Source organism: Phoca vitulina, unplaced genomic scaffold (genome assembly GCF_004348235.1).
Source record: "Phoca vitulina isolate PV1807 unplaced genomic scaffold, GSC_HSeal_1.0 scaffold2, whole genome shotgun sequence".
Lineage (NCBI taxonomy): Eukaryota > Metazoa > Chordata > Mammalia > Carnivora > Phocidae > Phoca > Phoca vitulina.
In genome coordinates this window covers 74158769-74176914 of record NW_022589705.1, presented here as the reverse complement: position 1 = coordinate 74176914, position 18146 = coordinate 74158769, and the positions used below count along the sequence as shown (strand labels likewise).

The window sequence follows — 18146 nt, the reverse complement described above, 5'->3', positions numbered from 1 at the left end:
GCCTGGCATTTGGTACGTACTCTTCAAAAAATGCGATTTTCCTACTCTGATAGTGCTAAATCAGTTACTTATTTAACTCAAATGATCTTACATAAAATGTTGGCCTGAAATAGTTAGTGTCCCAGCAAAGCATCATCTGGGCAAAAAAACATTTAGGTCAGCTTTCTGTCAACTGCAGTTTCCACTGCTATAATTATGCAATCATCAACCACCACTGCAAGACAACAAAAACCCCAAAGCTGATGTTACTGAAATTGCTAAATACAGTAATTACTTGATTCTCTAGATCATGACCACCAATTCCTTTAGGAAAGCAACAGAAATCTTTGGAATTACAGGAGCAAAAGGCTGATTAGTTATCCCAGACAGTGGACTCTACAACACAAGGCTTTTGTCACCGCCAAGAATGGCACCATACTGAGAAGTCTTTCTGAAACTGCTGTTTTCTCACATTCCATACTCCGAAAAGAACAACGTCAACAAAAGAATTGAAAGAAAAAAATGACAGAAAGAAAGAGGACTCTGAAATTTAACCTTCTTCACACTCTTTCCTGGCAAGAGGTTCTAGCCTGGCAAAATAATCTCTACGAGGAAAGCATACTTTATGAAATCTATCAGCATAACCCCTTTCTATAGAAAAAGCAAGGAACACACTTCACTAGGCTTCACTTCCTACAAGTGAAGAGTCCTTTAGGAAAGGAAGCAAAGTATCACTTACTGAGCACCTATGTTCACAGGGCTGTACAACAGACTTTAACTACAGTGTCTCTCATATCAAGCTATAAGGTAAATCTTATCCTTCTTTACAGACGATAGGTAAATTGCTCAAGGTTTCATAGTTATTAAGTAGAAACATCCAGCTCCAGGACCCAGGTCTTTCCAACTTTCAAATGTTTTTCTTTTCATTACATCTTCACCAAATCTTAAAATGATCGTGCCAATTCCCCTTTACAAAAAAGAACCCAATTTTGTGTTTCCAAAACAAATAAACCCAACAAACTAAATGTCCACCAAAAGGATAACCATTGGGACGCCTGGGTGGCTCAGTTGGTTAAGCATTTGCCTTTGGCTCAGGTCATGATCTCAGGGTCCTGGGATTGAGCCCCACATCGGGCTCCTTGTTCAGCAGGGAGCCTGCTTCTCCCTCTGCCTTCCGCTCCCCCTGCTTGTGCGCTCTCATTCTCTCTCTCTCTCTCTCTCTCTCTCTCGGACAAATAAATAAATAAAATCTTAAAACAAAACAAAACACAAAAGGATGACCATTTCTGTCAATTAGCAGATTAGTTTTCTGCCTCCTACTAGTCTTTAATATGAACTGAAAGACTCACAAAGAGTGCCCTTTTAATCTTAAATCTATAAAGAAAATGGTACCTGTTGACAACCACAGAGCACTGAAGCAGAAGCAAGTATAAAACAGGTACAGGCTTCTCAAGCATTTCACGGATATCTGCCAACAAAATCCCAATAAAATCCAGGAAACAGGGCTTGGCTTGACTCCCAGCCTCTTCTCCATGGCCTTCCAGACAGGCGGAACCAGTTCACTATAAAGACAGAAAGGGAAGAAATTATATGCCAAGTAATTAATAATTGATTCCTGGAAATGTAGAGTGCTAGAGAATGTGACAGATAAGAGGGAAGAGAAATTTCAAGTTTGTCTTTCACTGCTCATACCTGCCCGTAAATTTTAAACCTGAGCCTTGACAAAGCCTGTAATTATCAGGATAAAAACATAGCAAGGGATATGAAATGAATCCACTGTAAAACTGAAACATTTTACATTCTATTATTTTCTAAGCTAACAGTAAATCACCTGTGTGGAAGAATGGAAAAAGCACCAGCCTAAAGAAAAGAAGATCTGAGTTTCAGTTCCAGTTCTGCTACTAAGAGCTTTCTGACTTTGACCAAACACACTTTCTTATCTATGAAGAGTTTGGACTACAGAGGTGCGCACCTGAGAGTTTTGTCTAGCTGTGCTTTAAAAAAAATTTTCATGTGACTGTCTTTAGGAAACACATGCACTCTCCAGTTTACTACTGCCCCACCACTATGATCTTAAAAATCTATCCAAGGTACATTTTGATGTCACCTCCCTGATCCCTAGAATCATTTGCAATCCCTGACTTGAATTCATAGATACACTCAACAAATATTTGCACAGCCCTTATTATGTGCTAGACATTATGCTGGCTACTCCGGAATCTAAGAGCTGGATAATTTAGGTCTCTTCCAGAGAAAAAATGATTTTCATCTGTTTCATCTCTCTTATACAACTTCCCTACATTGTATAAATTTTGGCAATACCATGAGGGTTGGTTGGGTTCTGAAGCAATTCAAATTCTTCTGTCCTAAATGTGCACCTGTCACCCACATGTGGCAAATGACTCCAACCCCCAACCGCAGCCAGCATACAAGGAGATTGGCATCACATGGGTTGGATATCAATATTGACTAATACCAGGAAATAGACACATGCACACACAGACATCCACACACAGCTGCAAAACTGAGGTACAGCCCAACCAAGAAAAGGCTTTCACCGAGCCTCAAGCATCTGAAGGACTTCTTTCTCATTCACTTCCATCCATTCTGATTTCCAGTAGTTTTGAAGTTTTATGTTAGGAAGCAGGGAGCTGAAAGATGTGTGGGCCAGTGACATGTCCAAGAGATTATGAAATGGAGCCTAAGTTAGAAAGTCTATCCAGCAACTTCTCTAGCCTCCCAAGATGGAACAGCGAGTGTGCATGTGTGTGTGCGTGTGTGTGTGTGTACGGATCTTACCCAACACATTTCTGCCTACCACAAAAGGATTTTAAATTCAAAGTGACTCAACACCTGTCATCAATAGCATGACAGGTGGGCGACAGAAGCATAAAAGAAATGAATAGGTTTTGAAAATGGGAGTAATAAACACCATTGAATTAGCAAGCTGATTAGAAGTGCAATGTCTTACAAGCCATGCATAAGAGAGAGGCAGAGCTCTTTTCATGTGAACTCCCAACCAGCCATGCCTCTGAAATAAATCTACAATTGCCTAAGGGCACAAATCACTGCTGGGTCGTCAAAGCCTTGCTGACCAGAGGCAAGAACAACACATCACCAAGATCCAAACGGTGTGTTATAGAATCAAAGGGTAAAAACCCAGGGAGAGAACACACACCCCCACAATACCTGACAAACGAAAATCTAGAAAAGCTTGCAATAGTTTTGGCATTTAGGGCGTTACAAGTACACCCGAAATAAAAGCACTCTCTGTTGCAGCAGCTGTTCAGACAGAGCAGGGGGTAATGTTTACTTAATACTTCAGGTTGATGGGGGATGTATCATAGTTCAGTCTGTCAGCTACATACGTGGAACTCCATTTATGTACACAGCGATATGTTTGAACAACGACAGAGCAAGTCTGAAACAGCCTATTCAGCTCGTATGAGTAATCAACAAGCTCTCAAGAATAAAGCTCTTTAAAAAAAAAAAAAAAGTCTCAAGATATTTGGGAAAGTTACAGAACAGACTGCCATGAATAACTGCTTGTATTTGCAGACATTGTTTTCCAAATAGCTGGAAAAATGAACAGATTGTTCTGGGAGGTCGTCTTTCCAATTTGTTCCTAGCTCCCAGTCTGTTAATCACAGAAGAAAGCACAAGGACAGTCAGCTAATGCTCTTCACTAACTGCATCTATGGTCGGTTGAGCACAAGCACCAGGAGGCAAGAGAAGGAAAAGCTTTCCTAGAACCGCCTGAGGTTTTCTCTTTTGACTTCCTTCGTTTCACCTTTGTGCTCACTGCAGACACCACAGAACCCCTCCGCAGGAAAGAATTTTCTAAGTCCGGAAGAAGGCAGGTTTCGCATGGTAATTTACACACCGTGCTCAGCCCCGCCCCCCTTATTCTGCATCAACTTTCTATCTTGGTGGGGAGACCAAACACAAGAGACAGCAGCCAAGGGCGAGGCTGCAGAAGTCGAAGGAGGAAGGACAGCGGCGCCCCGAGCCCGGTCAGTCTGTCAAGGGATGGAGGATGCTGCACGACCAGGCCCGGGCCCGAGAGAAACGGGGTTCAGCCTGGGACTCGAGCTCCGCACCTGCAAAAAGCCAGAAGCAGCTGGCTGCCCTCGCCGGGCCAGGAGCACCACCTCCGGGTCCCAACACCCGGCCAGCGCACCCTCAGAAATAGCCTGTCCCGCTTGCCCCTCCCCTGAGCTCGTGGACCTCGGCCTGGCAGCCAGCCGCCCCCGGCCACCTACCGGGGCGCAGGGCCACACAGCGGGGCCCCGGCTCTCGGCAGCCTCCGCCTCCTCCCGGTCCATGGGGTCGGGGCCCCAACCTTCGCTCCCCTCACCCGGAGGAGGAGGAAAAGGAAGAAGGTAGTGCGGGCTCCCCACCCGGACAGCTCCCTCTCGCCTCAGCCTCCCAGGACAGCGACCGCGGCCGGAAACGCCGCCTCCTCCCACCTCCCCGGGCTCAACCCGGAAACACACTCTTCATCCTACCCAGCCCTCCTGAGCCCCCCCGCCCCCCCCGGAAGCTCAATTCCAGCCGCGAGCCCGAGGGGGAGGAGGGGCAGCGCTGAGGGATAGAACTACGCACGAGCGAAGGAACCTGGGCCCCCAGGCTGTCGCCTCCCGCTCTCCACAGGAAGTGTGCTCCTTCGCCGGCCCTCCGCGAGCCCCAGGCCCCAGACTCGGGCAATACCCACAAGCAAGATGGCGGCAACGGCAGCACCCCCTACGGCTTAGCGCCCAGGCGTGCCATTGGCCAGAGCCCGGAGTGAAGCTGCCGTGGATTGGTCGAGAGGGCTGCGGGGGTGGGGGTGGAGCTGCAGCCGCCTGGAGCCGGGAGTGGGCAAAGCGGCGTGAGCAGCGGCCCCAGGCTCCCGGAGCGTCGCGCTCGGAGAAGATTTCGCCGCTCGGGGCCGCAGCCTGGTGAGCTCAGCCCCCTTCAGGCCCTCCCCTGCATCCCAGCCGGGGCCTCGCCGAGCCGGCGCTGATCGATGCCGACACACCCCGGGGACCCTATCGCGACTCCATCGCGCCATATCGCGACATCATCGTGCTCTGTCGAGACTCCATTTTGTCACAGCCCTTTTCAATATATACCTATATATATATTTTTTAATTTGCCCTGTCATCTTTGGGGGCTGTCCATGTCGTGATTTTTGCCGTGATCTCTCCGTGACATCACCGCGCCATCGTGAAGTGTGATCTCATCGCCGCCCTGTCGTGACTTCATCAATGTCGTGTTGTGACCTGGCTGCGGCGGGACAGGTGGTGACCGCCAGGAACCCTCTTCCCCTTCTCATCTCCCCATCTCAGCAGCCCCGCTTCGATTATCCGGCTTTTGGATTCTCCGTTGTCCTGGGAGCTGCCCGGGACCCCTTCTTGCTTCTCCAGCCCCTGCCGGCATCCACAGGCTGGTAGCGGGGCGGGGAGGGCGAGGAGAGGGAACGCAAAGGGTTAATTCTGCTGGTGCTTCTGCTGCTGCTTCTGCTGCTGCTGCTGCTGCTGCTGCTGCTGCTTCTGCTGCTGCAGCTTCTACCCGAGGGAGGGAAAGGAGAGGAGGCAAGGAGCCTGCGGGGGCGATTGAGAGCCCTGGCTGGAGGGGTGGGGTCCCCAGAGGGGCCTCCAAGCCTTCCCTGGTCAGCACCCTGCATCCTCACTTCTGCTGAAGCTTGTCTTCTGCCTGTTCTGGAAAAGGGAGGGGAAGGGAAACCTAGGATGCCCTTTTCCCTCATGTCAGCCTGAGTCCGGATAATCGAACTTCACCCATGTACGTCTCCATTCCTTCCTGTCTGTCCTTACCACTCCCTCCTGGTGTGCCTGGGTGGAGGGAGATAAAACCAGGTCTCTGGTGCCAGGGGCCAGCTGAGCAGTGGGGCCAGCCCCCTCCCACTCCTGGGAAATTGGTAAGGAGAGCTGTCCAGCTGAGCAGCAGGATGCATGGCCCTTCCTTCCCGCTTTCTGGAGGTGACCTTGGACCAGGGTCCCTTCTTCATCCCTAAGGACTTGAGGGTCCAGTGCCTTTAAGGGGCTGCCACAAGGGAGGTCAGTCTTGTGCAACCCATCCCTCCTGGTCCCTCCCTCTGTGCTAATCCCTCCCTCCATCCTCCACTCCCACCCCCACCCCTCCTCTGCAGAGGGATGCTCAGTCCCTCTTGTGTTCACAGTTGGGCAAGGCGGGCATCATGGCCTCGGATTGCGAGCCAGCTCTGAACCAGGCAGAGAGCCGAAACCCCACCCTGGAGCGCTACCTGGGAGCCCTCCGTGAGGCCAAGAATGACAGCGAGCAGTTTGCTGCCCTGCTGCTAGTAAGGAACTGACTGAAAATTGGGAGGTGGGAAGGGCTGGGTGGTTGGACCCCCTAGGAATGGGGACAAAAAGTCCCCAAGGATACATAGGTGGTGTTGGCATTCCTGGAGGCACCAAAGAAGGCCCCAGATGCCTACCTTTGGACTCATCTTTGCTCCCCTGAGTATGGGGGCAAAGGGGAGAATGGGGTTGAATAAGGCCTGGGGCCCTGGGAGCCTTGGAGGAGGCTGCCTGGGTCTGCTCTCTGGGGCGTCCCAGAGCAGATGGGAGCTGACTCATAGGGTGACAGCAGCAGGTAGTAACTAGTGCAGAGTACTTGAGGGCTGGGGATGATTGCTCTGGGGGTGGAGAGAGTAGCAGAACCAGAAGTAACTGGGAAGGGGTCCCAGGGGATGGCCGGGATGGTAGTGGATAGGTCGAGGGTGAGGATGCTGGTTTGGGGCTGAGCCCTGTTGGAAGAACCAAGCTGGGGCCAGCAGAGCAGGAGCTGCAGTGCTGGGAAGGGGGGGTTGATGTGTGGGGGGGGAAGGGAGGAGGGAGTACAGTCGCTGCTTGTTTGCCATGGCAACAGGGAGAAGGCTCCAGAGTCAAGGGCTCACACTGCAGCAGAGGAGGTGTTGAGGTGAAATGTAAGGGGAAATGTTTTGACAGGCAGAGTGGCGAGACGCAGGAGCCATTTCCCCTGAGAAGGTGGCGGGAATGGATCAGAAGCTTCACCAGGGGGAAGCAATTAGGGAGAGACCCTAAATCCATGGGAGATTTTGAACTGAGCTCTAAGCCCAACTCCGGTTGTCAGCATCTTAGATTAGATATCAGGAAGAACTTCCCAAATGACCAGGTGATGAAACGGCAGGACTTCCCTTCTGTGGAGATAATCACAGATGAGGGATCCCAGAGGTCACAACCATCTGTCTCCCAGGGGAGAGAAGGAGCTGGATGAAATGACCTCTGGCCCCCAGCGCGAGTCCCCTTCCATGACCTAATCTTGCTAACGGTCAGCGCCCCAGGGTGCAGGGGGCAGTCTTCCTTTCATCCTGCTGATAGCACATACCCCCCTTAGGTGACCAAGGCAGTCAAAGCAGGTGACATCGATGCCAAAACTCGACGGCGGATCTTCGACGCTGTAGGCTTCACCTTCCCCAATCGTCTCCTGACCACCAAGGAGGCGCCAGATGGCTGCCCTGACCATGTTCTCCGAGCCCTGGGCGTGGCCCTACTGGCCTGCTTCTGCAGTGACCCTGAACTGGCCGCCCACCCCCAGGTCCTGAACAAGATCCCCATCCTTAGCACCTTCCTCACTGCCCGGGGGGACCCGGATGATGCTGCTCGCCGTTCCATGATCGATGACACCTACCAGTGCCTGACAGCTGTGGCCGGCACACCCCGTGGGCCCCGGCACCTCATTGCTGGGGGCACCGTGTCCGCCCTGTGTCAAGCATACCTGGGGCACGGCTATGGCTTTGACCAGGCCCTGGCACTTCTAGTGGGCCTGCTGGCGGCTGCTGAGACCCAGTGCTGGAAGGAGGCGGAGCCTGATCTCCTGGCCGTGTTGCGGGGCCTCAGTGAAGATTTCCAGAAAGCCGAGGATGCCAGCAAGTTTGAGCTCTGCCAACTGCTGCCCCTCTTTCTGCCCCCGACAACCGTGCCCTCGGAATGCCTCCGGGATCTGCAGGCCGGGCTGGCACGCATCCTGGGCAGCAAGCTGAGCTCCTGGCAGCGCAACCCCGCACTGAAGCTGGCAGCCCGCCTGGCGCACGCCTGCGGCTCCGACTGGATCCCAGCGGGCAGCTCCGGGAGCAAGTTCCTGGCCCTGCTGGTGAATCTGGCGTGTGTGGAGGTACGGCTGGCGCTGGAGGAGACAGGCACAGAAGTAAAAGAGGATGTGGTGACCGCCTGCTACGCCCTCATGGAGTTGGGGATCCAGGAATGCACCCGCTGTGAGCAGTCGCTGCTCAAGGAGCCCCAGAAGGTGCAGCTCGTGAGCATCATGAAGGAGGCCATCGGGGCTGTCATCCACTATCTGCAGCAGGTGAGGGTACAGCGGCCACAGAGGGAGCCTAGTGTCAGGGGGCGGGGCGGGGGGCCGGAAGGCAAGGCAAAGGGGGACTGCGGTGTGGCAGCCGCGGAATGGGGAGAGGGCAAGATGCCCACTCTGAGGGCTCATCCTGCAGCGCTCCCGGGAGTAGTGTGGCCGAGCCTCCCTCTCCCTCCCCCCGCCGAGCCTCCACACAAGCACCATACCACACACCATATGTGCGCTCACATCACAGTACACACACACGCACACACACACAACACAGTGACTTCCCACTCACAACCCTCCCCCCCGGTACACACGCACACCAAATCGAAGCAGCCTGTTCGGCTCAACCTCTCGCATTGTTTCATGCACCTGCACATACAGACTTGTACCAGAGCCGGGCAAAGGAGCAGGGCTGCTGGTTCCTGGCCTCTGGAGAGGTTCGGCTAACTCCTCCCAGGTCAGAGCTGCTGTAGAGGGAGTGTCTAGTTAGCTTTGGACCTGTGAGTTACCTTGGAGCCGTGAGCTACTTTAGAGGTGGGGGGGCCAAGTTGAGCCCCAGGGAGTGTGGGGACATGTTGTCTGAAGTCCAGTTCCCTCAGCACACATGCCCCGAGGGCCTGCTCTGTGCCAGGCCCCTGTTGGGTGTGTCTTTGCCATGCGCCAGGTGCTGGGGACCCGGGGCCCCCCCTTTGAAGGGCTCCCAGGCCAGAATTCCCTGCTAGTTGTGGTATTCCTAGGCTGGCCGGCATGCTGTCCCGGCCGGGGAGGGTCTCTGGTCCTGCTCCATCTCACGGGGGTCCCGTGGCAACAGGTGGGGCCAGAGAAGCAGAAGGAGCCCTTTGTGTTTGCTTCGGTGCGGATCCTGGGGGCCTGGCTGGCCGAGGAGACCTCGTCCCTGCGCAAGGAGGTCTGCCAGCTGCTTCCCTTCCTTGTGCGCTACGCCAAGACCCTCTACGAGGAGGCCGAGGAGGCAAATGACCTCTCCCAGCAGGTGGCCACCCTGGCCATCTCCCCCACCAACCCAGGGCCCACCTGGCCAGGGGATGCTCTCCGGTGAGTTTGTAGTTAGAGTCTGTCCAGCCAGACTGTTCTAAAGAAAAGTGTCACAGGGGGACACCTCTGCCCCCCCCACCCCTACCCCACTCCCCACCCCACCCCCTGCCCCAGACTGGTCTGTGCCAGGCTTCCTGATTGGGGCATGAGATTTCCTTTAGGATTATTTCTGGTTTTCGGGGGGTGGGGGGTGGGGGGTGGGGAGGCTTGTTCCCGCAGGACAAGTCTTAACTTGCCCGGCCCAGATCTGTCTATAAAGAGAGAACTCATGCTTATCGAGCAGTTACTACACGCCAGGCATTTTGCTCTACCCTTTACCCAAACAATCTCATCCGGTCCACACAGCAAATCTATGAAAGAAGTCTCATCCGCATCTTCAGGATGAGCAAACTGAGACTCAAGGTTAAAGTAACTGGCCCACACGCACACCATGTGGCAGAGCCCGAGTTTGAGCCCAGGCCCACAAAGCACCACAGCATGCGCGTTCTCTGCGGGACCTAAAAGGCCGGGTTCTTTTCCCCTGCTTTCATTTCTCCCTGGTGGGATGCCCCAAAAAAGGGAATCCTTGTACCTTCATCTGTCCCCACCCCTTACACATCTGTTCCTTCCACACCCCCAGGCTCCTTCTGCCCGGCTGGTGCCATCTGACTGTCGAAGATGGGCCCCGGGAGATCCTGATCAAGGAGGGAGCCCCCTCACTTCTCTGCAAGTATTTCTTGCAGCAGTGGGAACTCACATCCCCGGGCCACGATACCTCAGTGCTGCCTGACAGCGTGGAGATCAGCCTGCAGACCTGCTGTCACATCTTCCTCAACCTTGTGGTCACCGCACCAGGGCTGATCAAGTGAGGCCGGGGAGGAGGTTGGAGGAAGCAAGGGGGGCTGCTCAGACTTGCCTCAGATCTCCATCTCGACTTTGCTTCCCTGTGCCCATGGGTTCCTGTTAGTGTTAGAATGAAAGGCTCTCAGAATAGAACCACCCCACACGAGGATTTGGCATGTCTGGAACCCCTCTGGGCATGTCTACCTGCTCCAGCCATAATCCAGTCTCTGCTCCCCAGAGGTCATGAATGGGCCCACAGTTAACTCTTAACCCTGCTGCCTCATTTCTTGCCAAACCCTGCCTGGTGAAACTGGGAGCTGAGAATCCCAGATGTTCCCAGGCCTTGGCCTAGCTCAGTCAGCCCCCCTCCCCCATCTTTCCTTCCCTTTCTCCCCAGGCGAGATGCCTGCTTCACATCTCTCATGAACACCCTGATGACGTCGCTGCCCGCCCTAGTGCAGCAGCATGGAAGGCTGCTTCTGGCTGCCAATGTGGCCACCCTGGGCCTCCTCATGGCCCGGCTCCTCAGCACCTCGCCAGGTAAGCCCTGGGGACCCAGGCCTAATAGATAGGGGCAAAAGACCTGGGTGGACCTGTTGTCTTCCGGGCACAAGTCCCCATTTTCAAGGAATGGTTTTAACAGAATTTTCCAGTCAAGAGGAAATCTCTCAAGTGTGTCTCCATCCCCCACCCTACCCCACCCTTCTTCCGCAAATGATAACGTTCTCTTCCTTCTGAAGACTTTTAAGGCAAAGTCTGGTGGGTGTCAGTACAGGCCTGCTCAGAGGCCCAGGCACCTGGAATTCCCAGCAGCCCCAGGAGTCTGAATCCAGTGTTTTCAAGGTGGAGCCGCCCCCGCCCAGGCCTTGAGTCAGAAACCTTATTCCTCCCATTGAGGTTTTTCTGGGCTCAACACCTCACCTCCCTCGTGACAGGCTTCAGCACTTTGGTGCACCTCTGCACATACCTTCTCCGCATCCCTGCCTCACTCTGGGTGTGTGCGGGGCGGGGGGGGGGGGGGGGGAGGCGACGTCCCCTCCAGCCCCTGCCAGCCTTCCGTGTCTCCCACTTTGGCTGTGGGTGTCTGCTTGGGTCCCTCTGTCCCCGCCTGTTCCCTGTGCCCCATCTGTCAGGTTGGAGGAGCTGAGCAGATGCCCGGGAACAGGGCGTATCGAGCCTGTACCCTTAGCTGCCTCTCTGTTCCCTGTGCGGGGGATCCCAGCAGGGTCCCCCAGCAGTGGGAAGGGAGCATGTCCTAGTGGACCCCGAGCCGCCCCTGAGTAGGGCCTCAGTGCTGTTCACCCACAAATGCCACCAGGTTGGACTGACAGCCTCCCGGAGAGGGTCTGCAGTACAGGGGTGAGCCCCTGCACGGCAGGTACGCAAAGCCCCATCACCAGCTCCTGGGCCCCCTCTGGCGCCCTCTTCTGGCCCAAGAATCAAATTGGTGCGACCGCCCTCGCCGGGAGGAGCTCTCTAGGCCCAGCCGCGCTCCGGTGTCTACCCCGGCCGCTGGAAGGGCTGACCCTGAGGTTGAGTGTACCAAGATTATTACATTTAATTCTCACAACGGATTTCTAAGATTAGCACTGTTGGCCCCGTTTTGCAAGTAGGGAAACGAGAGCCAGGAAAGTGGATTACCCAAGGTCACCCCGTGAAGTCGAAGGTAGGGCTTGAGCCCAGGCAGGCTGACGGCAGGCTGTGCTTCGGGCTCCCGGAGGGTGTCCGCACAAGAGGGGAAAGCAAGGGCCCGGGAGAGCAGCCGGCCCGCCGGCCTCACGCGCCCTCTGCCCCCCTTGCCTTCCAGCTCTGCAGGGAACGCCAGCCTCCCGAGGTTTCTTCGCAGCCGCCATCCTCTTCCTGTCACAGTCCCACGTGGCGCGGGCCACGCCTGGCTCGGACCAGGCGGTGCTGGTGCTGTCCCCCGACTACGAGGGCGTCTGGGCCGACCTGCAGGAGCTCTGGTTCCTGGGCATGCAGGCCTTCACGGGCTGCGTGCCGCTGCTGCCCTGGCTGGCGCCCGCCGCGCTGCGCTCCCGCTGGCCGCAGGAGCTGCTCCAGCTGCTCGGCAGCGTCAGCCCCAGCTCCGTCAAGCCCGAGATGGTGGCCGCCTATCAGGGCGTCCTGGTGGAGCTGGCACGGGCCAACCGGCTGTGCCGGGAGGCCATGCGGCTGCAGGCGGGGGAGGAGACGGCCAGCCACTACCGCATGGCCGCCCTGGAGCAGTGCCTGTCGGAGCCCTGAGCGGGTGTCCACTGGGGACAGACCCGGGGGGGTGGGCAGCGAGGGAAGGAGGGAGGAGGCATCTTCCCTGAAGCCCCCAAACTGGACCCCCCCCTCCCCAAGCTCCCTCCCCAAACACCCCAGCTTTTTGGCTTTTCTGAGGGCAAGGGCACGGTGCCCACCCCTCAAGTGTAAGGAACTGCGTCCAGCCCCCCAGGCCCCCATGGGGGCAGGGATTGGCTTGGAAATCAACGTGGCTGTCCCTGCCAGGCCGGAGAAGGTTGGAGCAGCCCCCCAGGGAGGGGGGCACTGGGTGTCATTGTGCCCTCTGTCAGGCTTCTCCACAGGAGGGAGGCCCCGGGGTGGGATAGGGCTGGCGGGAACTTGGCTGCCTCAGCCCATGTGCCCTGCCGGCCAGGGCGTGGGCTCCCCTAGGCTGTGGTGACCCCTGTAGCCTCCCAGGTCCACGTCCTTCAAATTGGCCATTTGGCTCTTGCCCTCGGCCCCTCGGGCAGAGAGCAGACTCAGGCCGCTGACATAGTTCTTCCTATCAAAATCAATGACCCAGGGTCTGAACTGCCCCATCCTTCCAGGAAATCCTGGGGCAGACAAGCCTGGTGTGGGGGTGGGGAAACCTCCTTCCACCTGAGCTTCCTTGAGGGGACCCAGGAGTCCTTAGGCCCTGGCCTCTAAGCTTTTGTGTCATGTTACAGCAGAGTGACGATGGGGGTTGGGGGTTTATTTATTTTGCCTGTCCTTATCCCTGCTTGGACACCTGAGCATCTGATCCTTGTCCCCCCTAGTGCCATCTGGCTTGGCTGGAGCCAGGAACAGGAGGGACACTTCCCCAGAATCCGCATGTTTCCCTAGTGATTGCACCCCATCACCATCGCAGTGCCTGGCTCTAATTCCCACCCCTGCTTAGGATTCCTCTCTGCAGAGAGACGCGACTGGCGGCTCCAACAGGGACTACCTTTCTTAGGAACCCCGGGGGACCCTCCCCCGAACCTGATCCTTTGCTTCCATCCCCCCTTCCCTCCCCCAGTGCGTTCTGTGATCGCCAAGTTCAAAGCTGTGCACATGCGGACACTCAATAAATGTTCATTGGTGACAAGATGGTCCTTGTGTGGTCTGTCCTGCACCTTCTCTCTTCCTTCCAGACTCCAGCAGCTCACAACTACCATTTGCTGAGCACATGCCCTGCCACGCACATTTCACAAGTGTTCTCTCATGTAGCCTGCCCGAGAATCCTGTGACACAGGCATTATCCCAATTTTACAGGTGAAGACACTTAGACGTGGGCAGGTGGTTAGCTTAAGGTGATGTGCTAGTAAGTGTCAGAGCCAAGACCGGGCAGGCCGTGGACTCCTCAGCCCACACCCTGCACCTGGAGAGCGGGATGGCAAACTCCGATGCTGAGGGGCCAGGCCTAGTGGGCCTTTGGGGCTCTTGTGTACAAATGAAGAGCTGACGTGAAGGGCCACCAAGTGGTACTGCCACATCCTCCAATTTTTAAAGACAAGTCATAAACCCTCATTATTATACAAAATCTGATTTTTGAATGTTGATAGTTGGTTTTTTAAGGAAATCACCGCTGCCCTAACAACATCTCCAGGCCAAACATGGCTTTTAGGCAACCAGCTGTTCACCTCTGGTTTCTTTGTTTGTTTGTTTGTTTTAAGATTTTATTTGACAGAGAACACAAGCAGGGGGAGCGGCAGAAGGAGAGGGAGAAGCAGGCTCCCTGGTGCCGGGAGCCCGATGTGGGGCTCGCTGTGGGGCTCCATCTCAGGACCCTGGGATCATGACCCAAGCTGAAGGCAGACACTTAACTGACCAAGCCACCCAGGTCGCCTCTGTTCACCTCTGTTCTATGCCAAGTGAGAAGGGGAAGGGGCCTGAGAGCTTCAGCGGGAGGCTGGAGCCAAGCACCCACTGCTTCACCAGGCCTGAGCCAAAGCTGTCAGACCGGAACCAGACCAGCCCCCAGCCCACACTTGGCAGACATCTCTACCTAGGCCCTCAAGCCAACAAGCATTTACTGAGCATGTCCCACGTGCCTCTCTGTGGTTGGCTATGCATAGACAGAGGAACATTATTTATTAGATGTACTGAAAGTCATGTTCTTAGCATGGGGAAAATATGAAAAATATGAAAAGACAGATGCTGCCGTCAAGCAGCTTAAAATCTAGAGAGGAAAAAATAAATAAAATAAAATCTAGAGAGGAAACAGACAAGGCATCAGCCCCTAGAGGTGTAATCAGTTGCTTCTATGGGGGTCTGAGCAAACTATGGCTGGAGCATGAGGAGCCCCTCAGCCTGGCTGAATAAGTCTGAGAAAGCTCAGGAAGCATTTGCTCTGAGACCTGGGGGTGAGGAGAGGCTTGCCAGGTAGACAAGCAGAGGAACAGCAGGTATAAAGGCATGCAAGCTTTGGAACCGCAAGTAGCTCGTTGTTGCTACAACGGAGAGTATGAAGTGGGGTGAGGTTGGACCAGTGGGCATGCACCAGATCTTCCAAGTTCTGACATGCCATGCTCAGAAGCTTAAATGTGGGATCATGCTGAGATTTTTTAGCAGACTGAATGTGATCCAGTTTGCATTTTTGAAAGATGACTGGCTGCAAGGGGGACAACTGAGGCAGAGAGCTCAGAGAGGAAGTACTAAGTCTGAACTGATCGGTGGCAGTGAAGATGGAGAAAATCTAGGTAGGAGTTAGTTAATAGGGCTTGGTGATTAACTGGAAGTGAGGAGGGATAAAGAGCCCTCCTGGATACCTGATCTGGGCCACTAAGTGGATAATGGGGCCATTCACTGTCACCAGGAACACTGGGAAACAGGTTAATGCAAAATACAAGCTCATTTTGGTAAATGGTGAGTTTGTGCTGCTTCTGGAATATCCAGGGGTCAGTTGCTTTCTGCAGTCTGGAGCTCAGAGAGGTCTGGGCGAGTGACAGATTTGGCAGTTGTCAGTGTAGAGTCTTAAAGTCCTGGGAGTGACGGAGATCATCTGGGGAAGTAGTAAGAGAAGGGAAGTGCCCAGAGCAAGTGGCAACCATCTACGGTCCGGGCTCTCGAAGTACTTACCCTCCTGAGGTGGAGGAGCCAAGCCCTGCAGAAAGACTTATAACACAAGGCCGACTGAGCTCTGTACTTCAGTGAGGGATGGCTCAGAGAGTTCTGGGTTCCTGAATGGGCGAAGGGGCTAGGCTAACTTTACAAGACCAAGCTTGCTCTTCTTGGTAATAACAGCTGCGAGGGAGAAAGGGGGACCTGAGCTGCAGTTGTGAGGTATAACCACCAGGTGGCGCCTCAGCATCTCCTTGCGCCAGGTATTCCCCCACTCCAAACGCCCAGCCAGGCCCAGAGCAGGAGATTGCCAAAGGCTGGGAGGAGGGTGGCTGTGTCAATAAAGGAGGCAGGCCTGAGTTTTTTCTTAACATCAACTCCAAATGCAAGCTTGCTTTTTGAAAAGAGAGGGAAAGATTTGAGCCTGGGAGAAGAGCAATATGCCAAGTATGCCAAATGGGAGTCTAGGATGTCTGAACATGAGCACCTATGTGTCAATATATGTCCTGTGTTCCCACGTGTATGTAAGTCTCCCAAGAGTGTCTCTAGGTATGTCGTATGCCCCACGTGCCCAGGAGAGTATGCATGTGTACTGCTGTGCACATCCCAGGCCTCCACGTGTGCACGCCTGTCCCAGAGAGAGGGCAAACAGCAATGCCCACCTCCATGCCTCAGAAAGTGAGGAGTCCCTTGGCCCTGAAACAGAAGAGCAACAGAGTCTGCAGCCATTAGACCCTGTAGTTTTTAGAAGCCCCCAAGGCAGGAGCAGATCATGAACATCCGTTTGCCCATTAGCCATAAGCAAAATCATTTACCAGATGAACTCCTCAGATTATACCCGGTTTCTCTGTCTATCTACTCAGGGTCATGTTCACATGAAGGCTTTCAAAAAAGACCCCTCAGTCAGCTGAGGAATTCACAAACTCACCCATTCATCATTTACTTAATAAGCATTCACTGAGTACTTGCCCTGCACCAAAGCCAGGGCAGGACACATTCTCGGTCTCTCCTCTCATCTTCTTGTGGAATAGTTCATGAGGCAGAGAAGAAAAATCAGTTGCAGCTGGAATGCTGGTTAGGGTGTTTAAACTTTTTTCCCTGAAGATGGGCCATAAGGAGCCTCAGGAGAGTTTTCAGCAGGAAGGTTACATGGTCCACTCACTCTTACCACTAAGTAGAATAGGAAGCGCGTCAGAAGGGTAATGAATGAAGGCAGGAGACCAGCCAGGGGGTTGTTGTCATGGTCTAGACAGTAGTTCTCAAAACTTACTGAGCTTCTGAGTCACCTTACAAGTTTATTAAGACACAGATTTCCAGTCCCCACGCTCAGAGTTATTGATTCAGTAGGTCCGGGGTGAGGTCCAAGGAGTGGCACTTGTAACAAGTTTGCAGAGGCTGCAGGTGACGCCGGCCCAGGAAACATGCTTTGAGGACTACTGGTCTGTGAGAAAGAGTATGGGAGCCCAAAGGGCTGACAGAGGGGTGGAGAGAGACGTGTAAGGGTTAGAAATGACAACACTCCATGAGGACTAGCTTATGAAGGTGAAGGGAAGGTCAGAGTCTGGGCTGACTCTGTTTTTCATTTGAAGGATGGTGGTGCCACGTACAGAGCTGTAAACCCAGGGGAAGAAGAAGGTTGGGGTGGGTGGCAGGGGTGGAGGGCACGCTGAGTTCACGTGTGGACTTGGAAAGTTTCAGATGGCTGCAACAAGATGCCTGGGAGAAACATCTGCCCGGCAATTGCCTCTACGGGTCTGAATGTCTAGTGAGAGATACAGACTGGATATAACAAGGTTGAGAGATAGCAGCTGGCTAGCAGTCACTAAAATCTTGAGAAGGAATGAATTCACTCACTCAAGAAGAGTGTAGACAGGAAGAAAAGGCCGAAGTTTCAACCCTGAGAACGAATAACTGACATGAGGGATATGGGTGAACCATGAGCTAGAAAAGTAGGCTGAGGAGTGGTCAGGGTGGAAAGGAGGAGAACGAGGCAAGAAGGGGGTGTCTCAAGCTGCAGTGAAGTAGGGTGAGAAAATCCATGGAAGCCACTGGACAGGCAGCTTGTCCTGTCATTCTGGCCTTCCCCAGCCTGCTGGAGAAAGCAAGGGATCCCCAGAGCTGGGCACGGGCATCGCCGGCCTTGCCCCTCCTGGACTACCCCCAAAGGGTCCACCAACCAGCGTGCCATGCACTAACCCACACACACCTGTCCTGGAGCCTCACTTCTGGTGTCTTGTGGCTGAATTTGAGGGTGGAGGAAAAGGGGTCTCGTCACACACACCTGCATATACAGACACACACAAACTTCTGGTCTGTCCTGGGCACGGAGGTGGCAGCTCTGCCCAACTCCCACCCACCACCCTAGCTGGTGGTTCCAGTCTCCAGAAAGTTCTTAGTGATGTTGCTGCTTCCAGCCTCCTCCCTCTCCCATGGCCCCCCAGGCTGAGATGACCCAGACCTGAGCTCTGCACCTGCCACGTGCCTCTGGGATACCCCGCTCAAGTCTCCTCCACATACATTCCACGGGTTAACCCCCCCCTTCTGTAATCTACCTCCGCATTTTCACCTTTCCTTTCTCATCATCTGCTTCACTGGAAAGGGGCCTCAGGAAACACCCAGTCCTCTGAGCTCCCCTACTTTGTTGTCACTGTTGT

General features: G+C 54.4%; 2 protein-coding genes across 6 annotated transcripts in view; one reads left to right on the top strand and one right to left on the bottom strand.

Annotated features, from left to right (window-relative positions):
- The window catches only part of KIAA0319L (KIAA0319 like), a 95544-nt gene extending 90867 nt beyond the window's left edge, over positions 1-4677 (bottom strand). Inside the window, exons 1-2 of one of the 4 annotated variants that reach the window (XM_032388030.1) lie at positions 4585-4677; positions 1372-1541 (exon numbers count right to left, since the gene is read on the bottom strand). In XM_032388030.1, coding sequence (XP_032243921.1) covers positions 1372-1513 — 142 coding nt within the window. In that variant the 5' untranslated portion in view covers positions 1514-1541; positions 4585-4677. Of the gene's footprint in view, positions 1-1371; positions 1542-4241; positions 4457-4584 lie in introns of those variants that run through there. The other 3 variants (XM_032388036.1, XM_032388013.1, XM_032388022.1) reach the window with 3 other exon arrangements.
- Positions 4678-4811: 134 nt separating this feature from the next.
- NCDN (neurochondrin) lies at positions 4812-13537 on the top strand. Of its 2 annotated transcripts, none has more exons than XM_032388057.1 (7): positions 4812-4919; positions 6161-6301; positions 7363-8331; positions 9137-9378; positions 9998-10222; positions 10598-10740; positions 12008-13537. In XM_032388057.1, the coding sequence occupies exons 2-7, from the start codon at positions 6179-6181 to the stop codon at positions 12442-12444; spliced, it is 2139 nt and encodes a 712-aa protein (XP_032243948.1). In that variant the 5' UTR covers positions 4812-4919; positions 6161-6178; the 3' UTR covers positions 12445-13537. The 2 variants fall into 2 exon arrangements, with proteins under 2 accessions (XP_032243948.1, XP_032243940.1); XM_032388049.1 differs by lacking the exon at positions 4812-4919 and adding an exon at positions 4926-5261.
- Positions 13538-18146: the final 4609 nt, after the last annotated feature.

What these genes read in the sequence shown, in the direction of transcription:
- NCDN (XM_032388049.1), top strand. Translation starts at nt 5,229, where the DNA reads ATGTCGTGTTGTGACCTGGCTGCGGCGGGACAG. An exon ending in TCATCCACTATCTGCAGCAG is followed by an intron (nt 8,332 to 9,136) that starts GTGAGGGTACAG and finishes CCGTGGCAACAG; the next exon opens with GTGGGGCCAGAGAAGCAGAA. An exon ending in GCTCCTCAGCACCTCGCCAG is followed by an intron (nt 10,741 to 12,007) that starts GTAAGCCCTGGG and finishes CTTGCCTTCCAG; the next exon opens with CTCTGCAGGGAACGCCAGCC.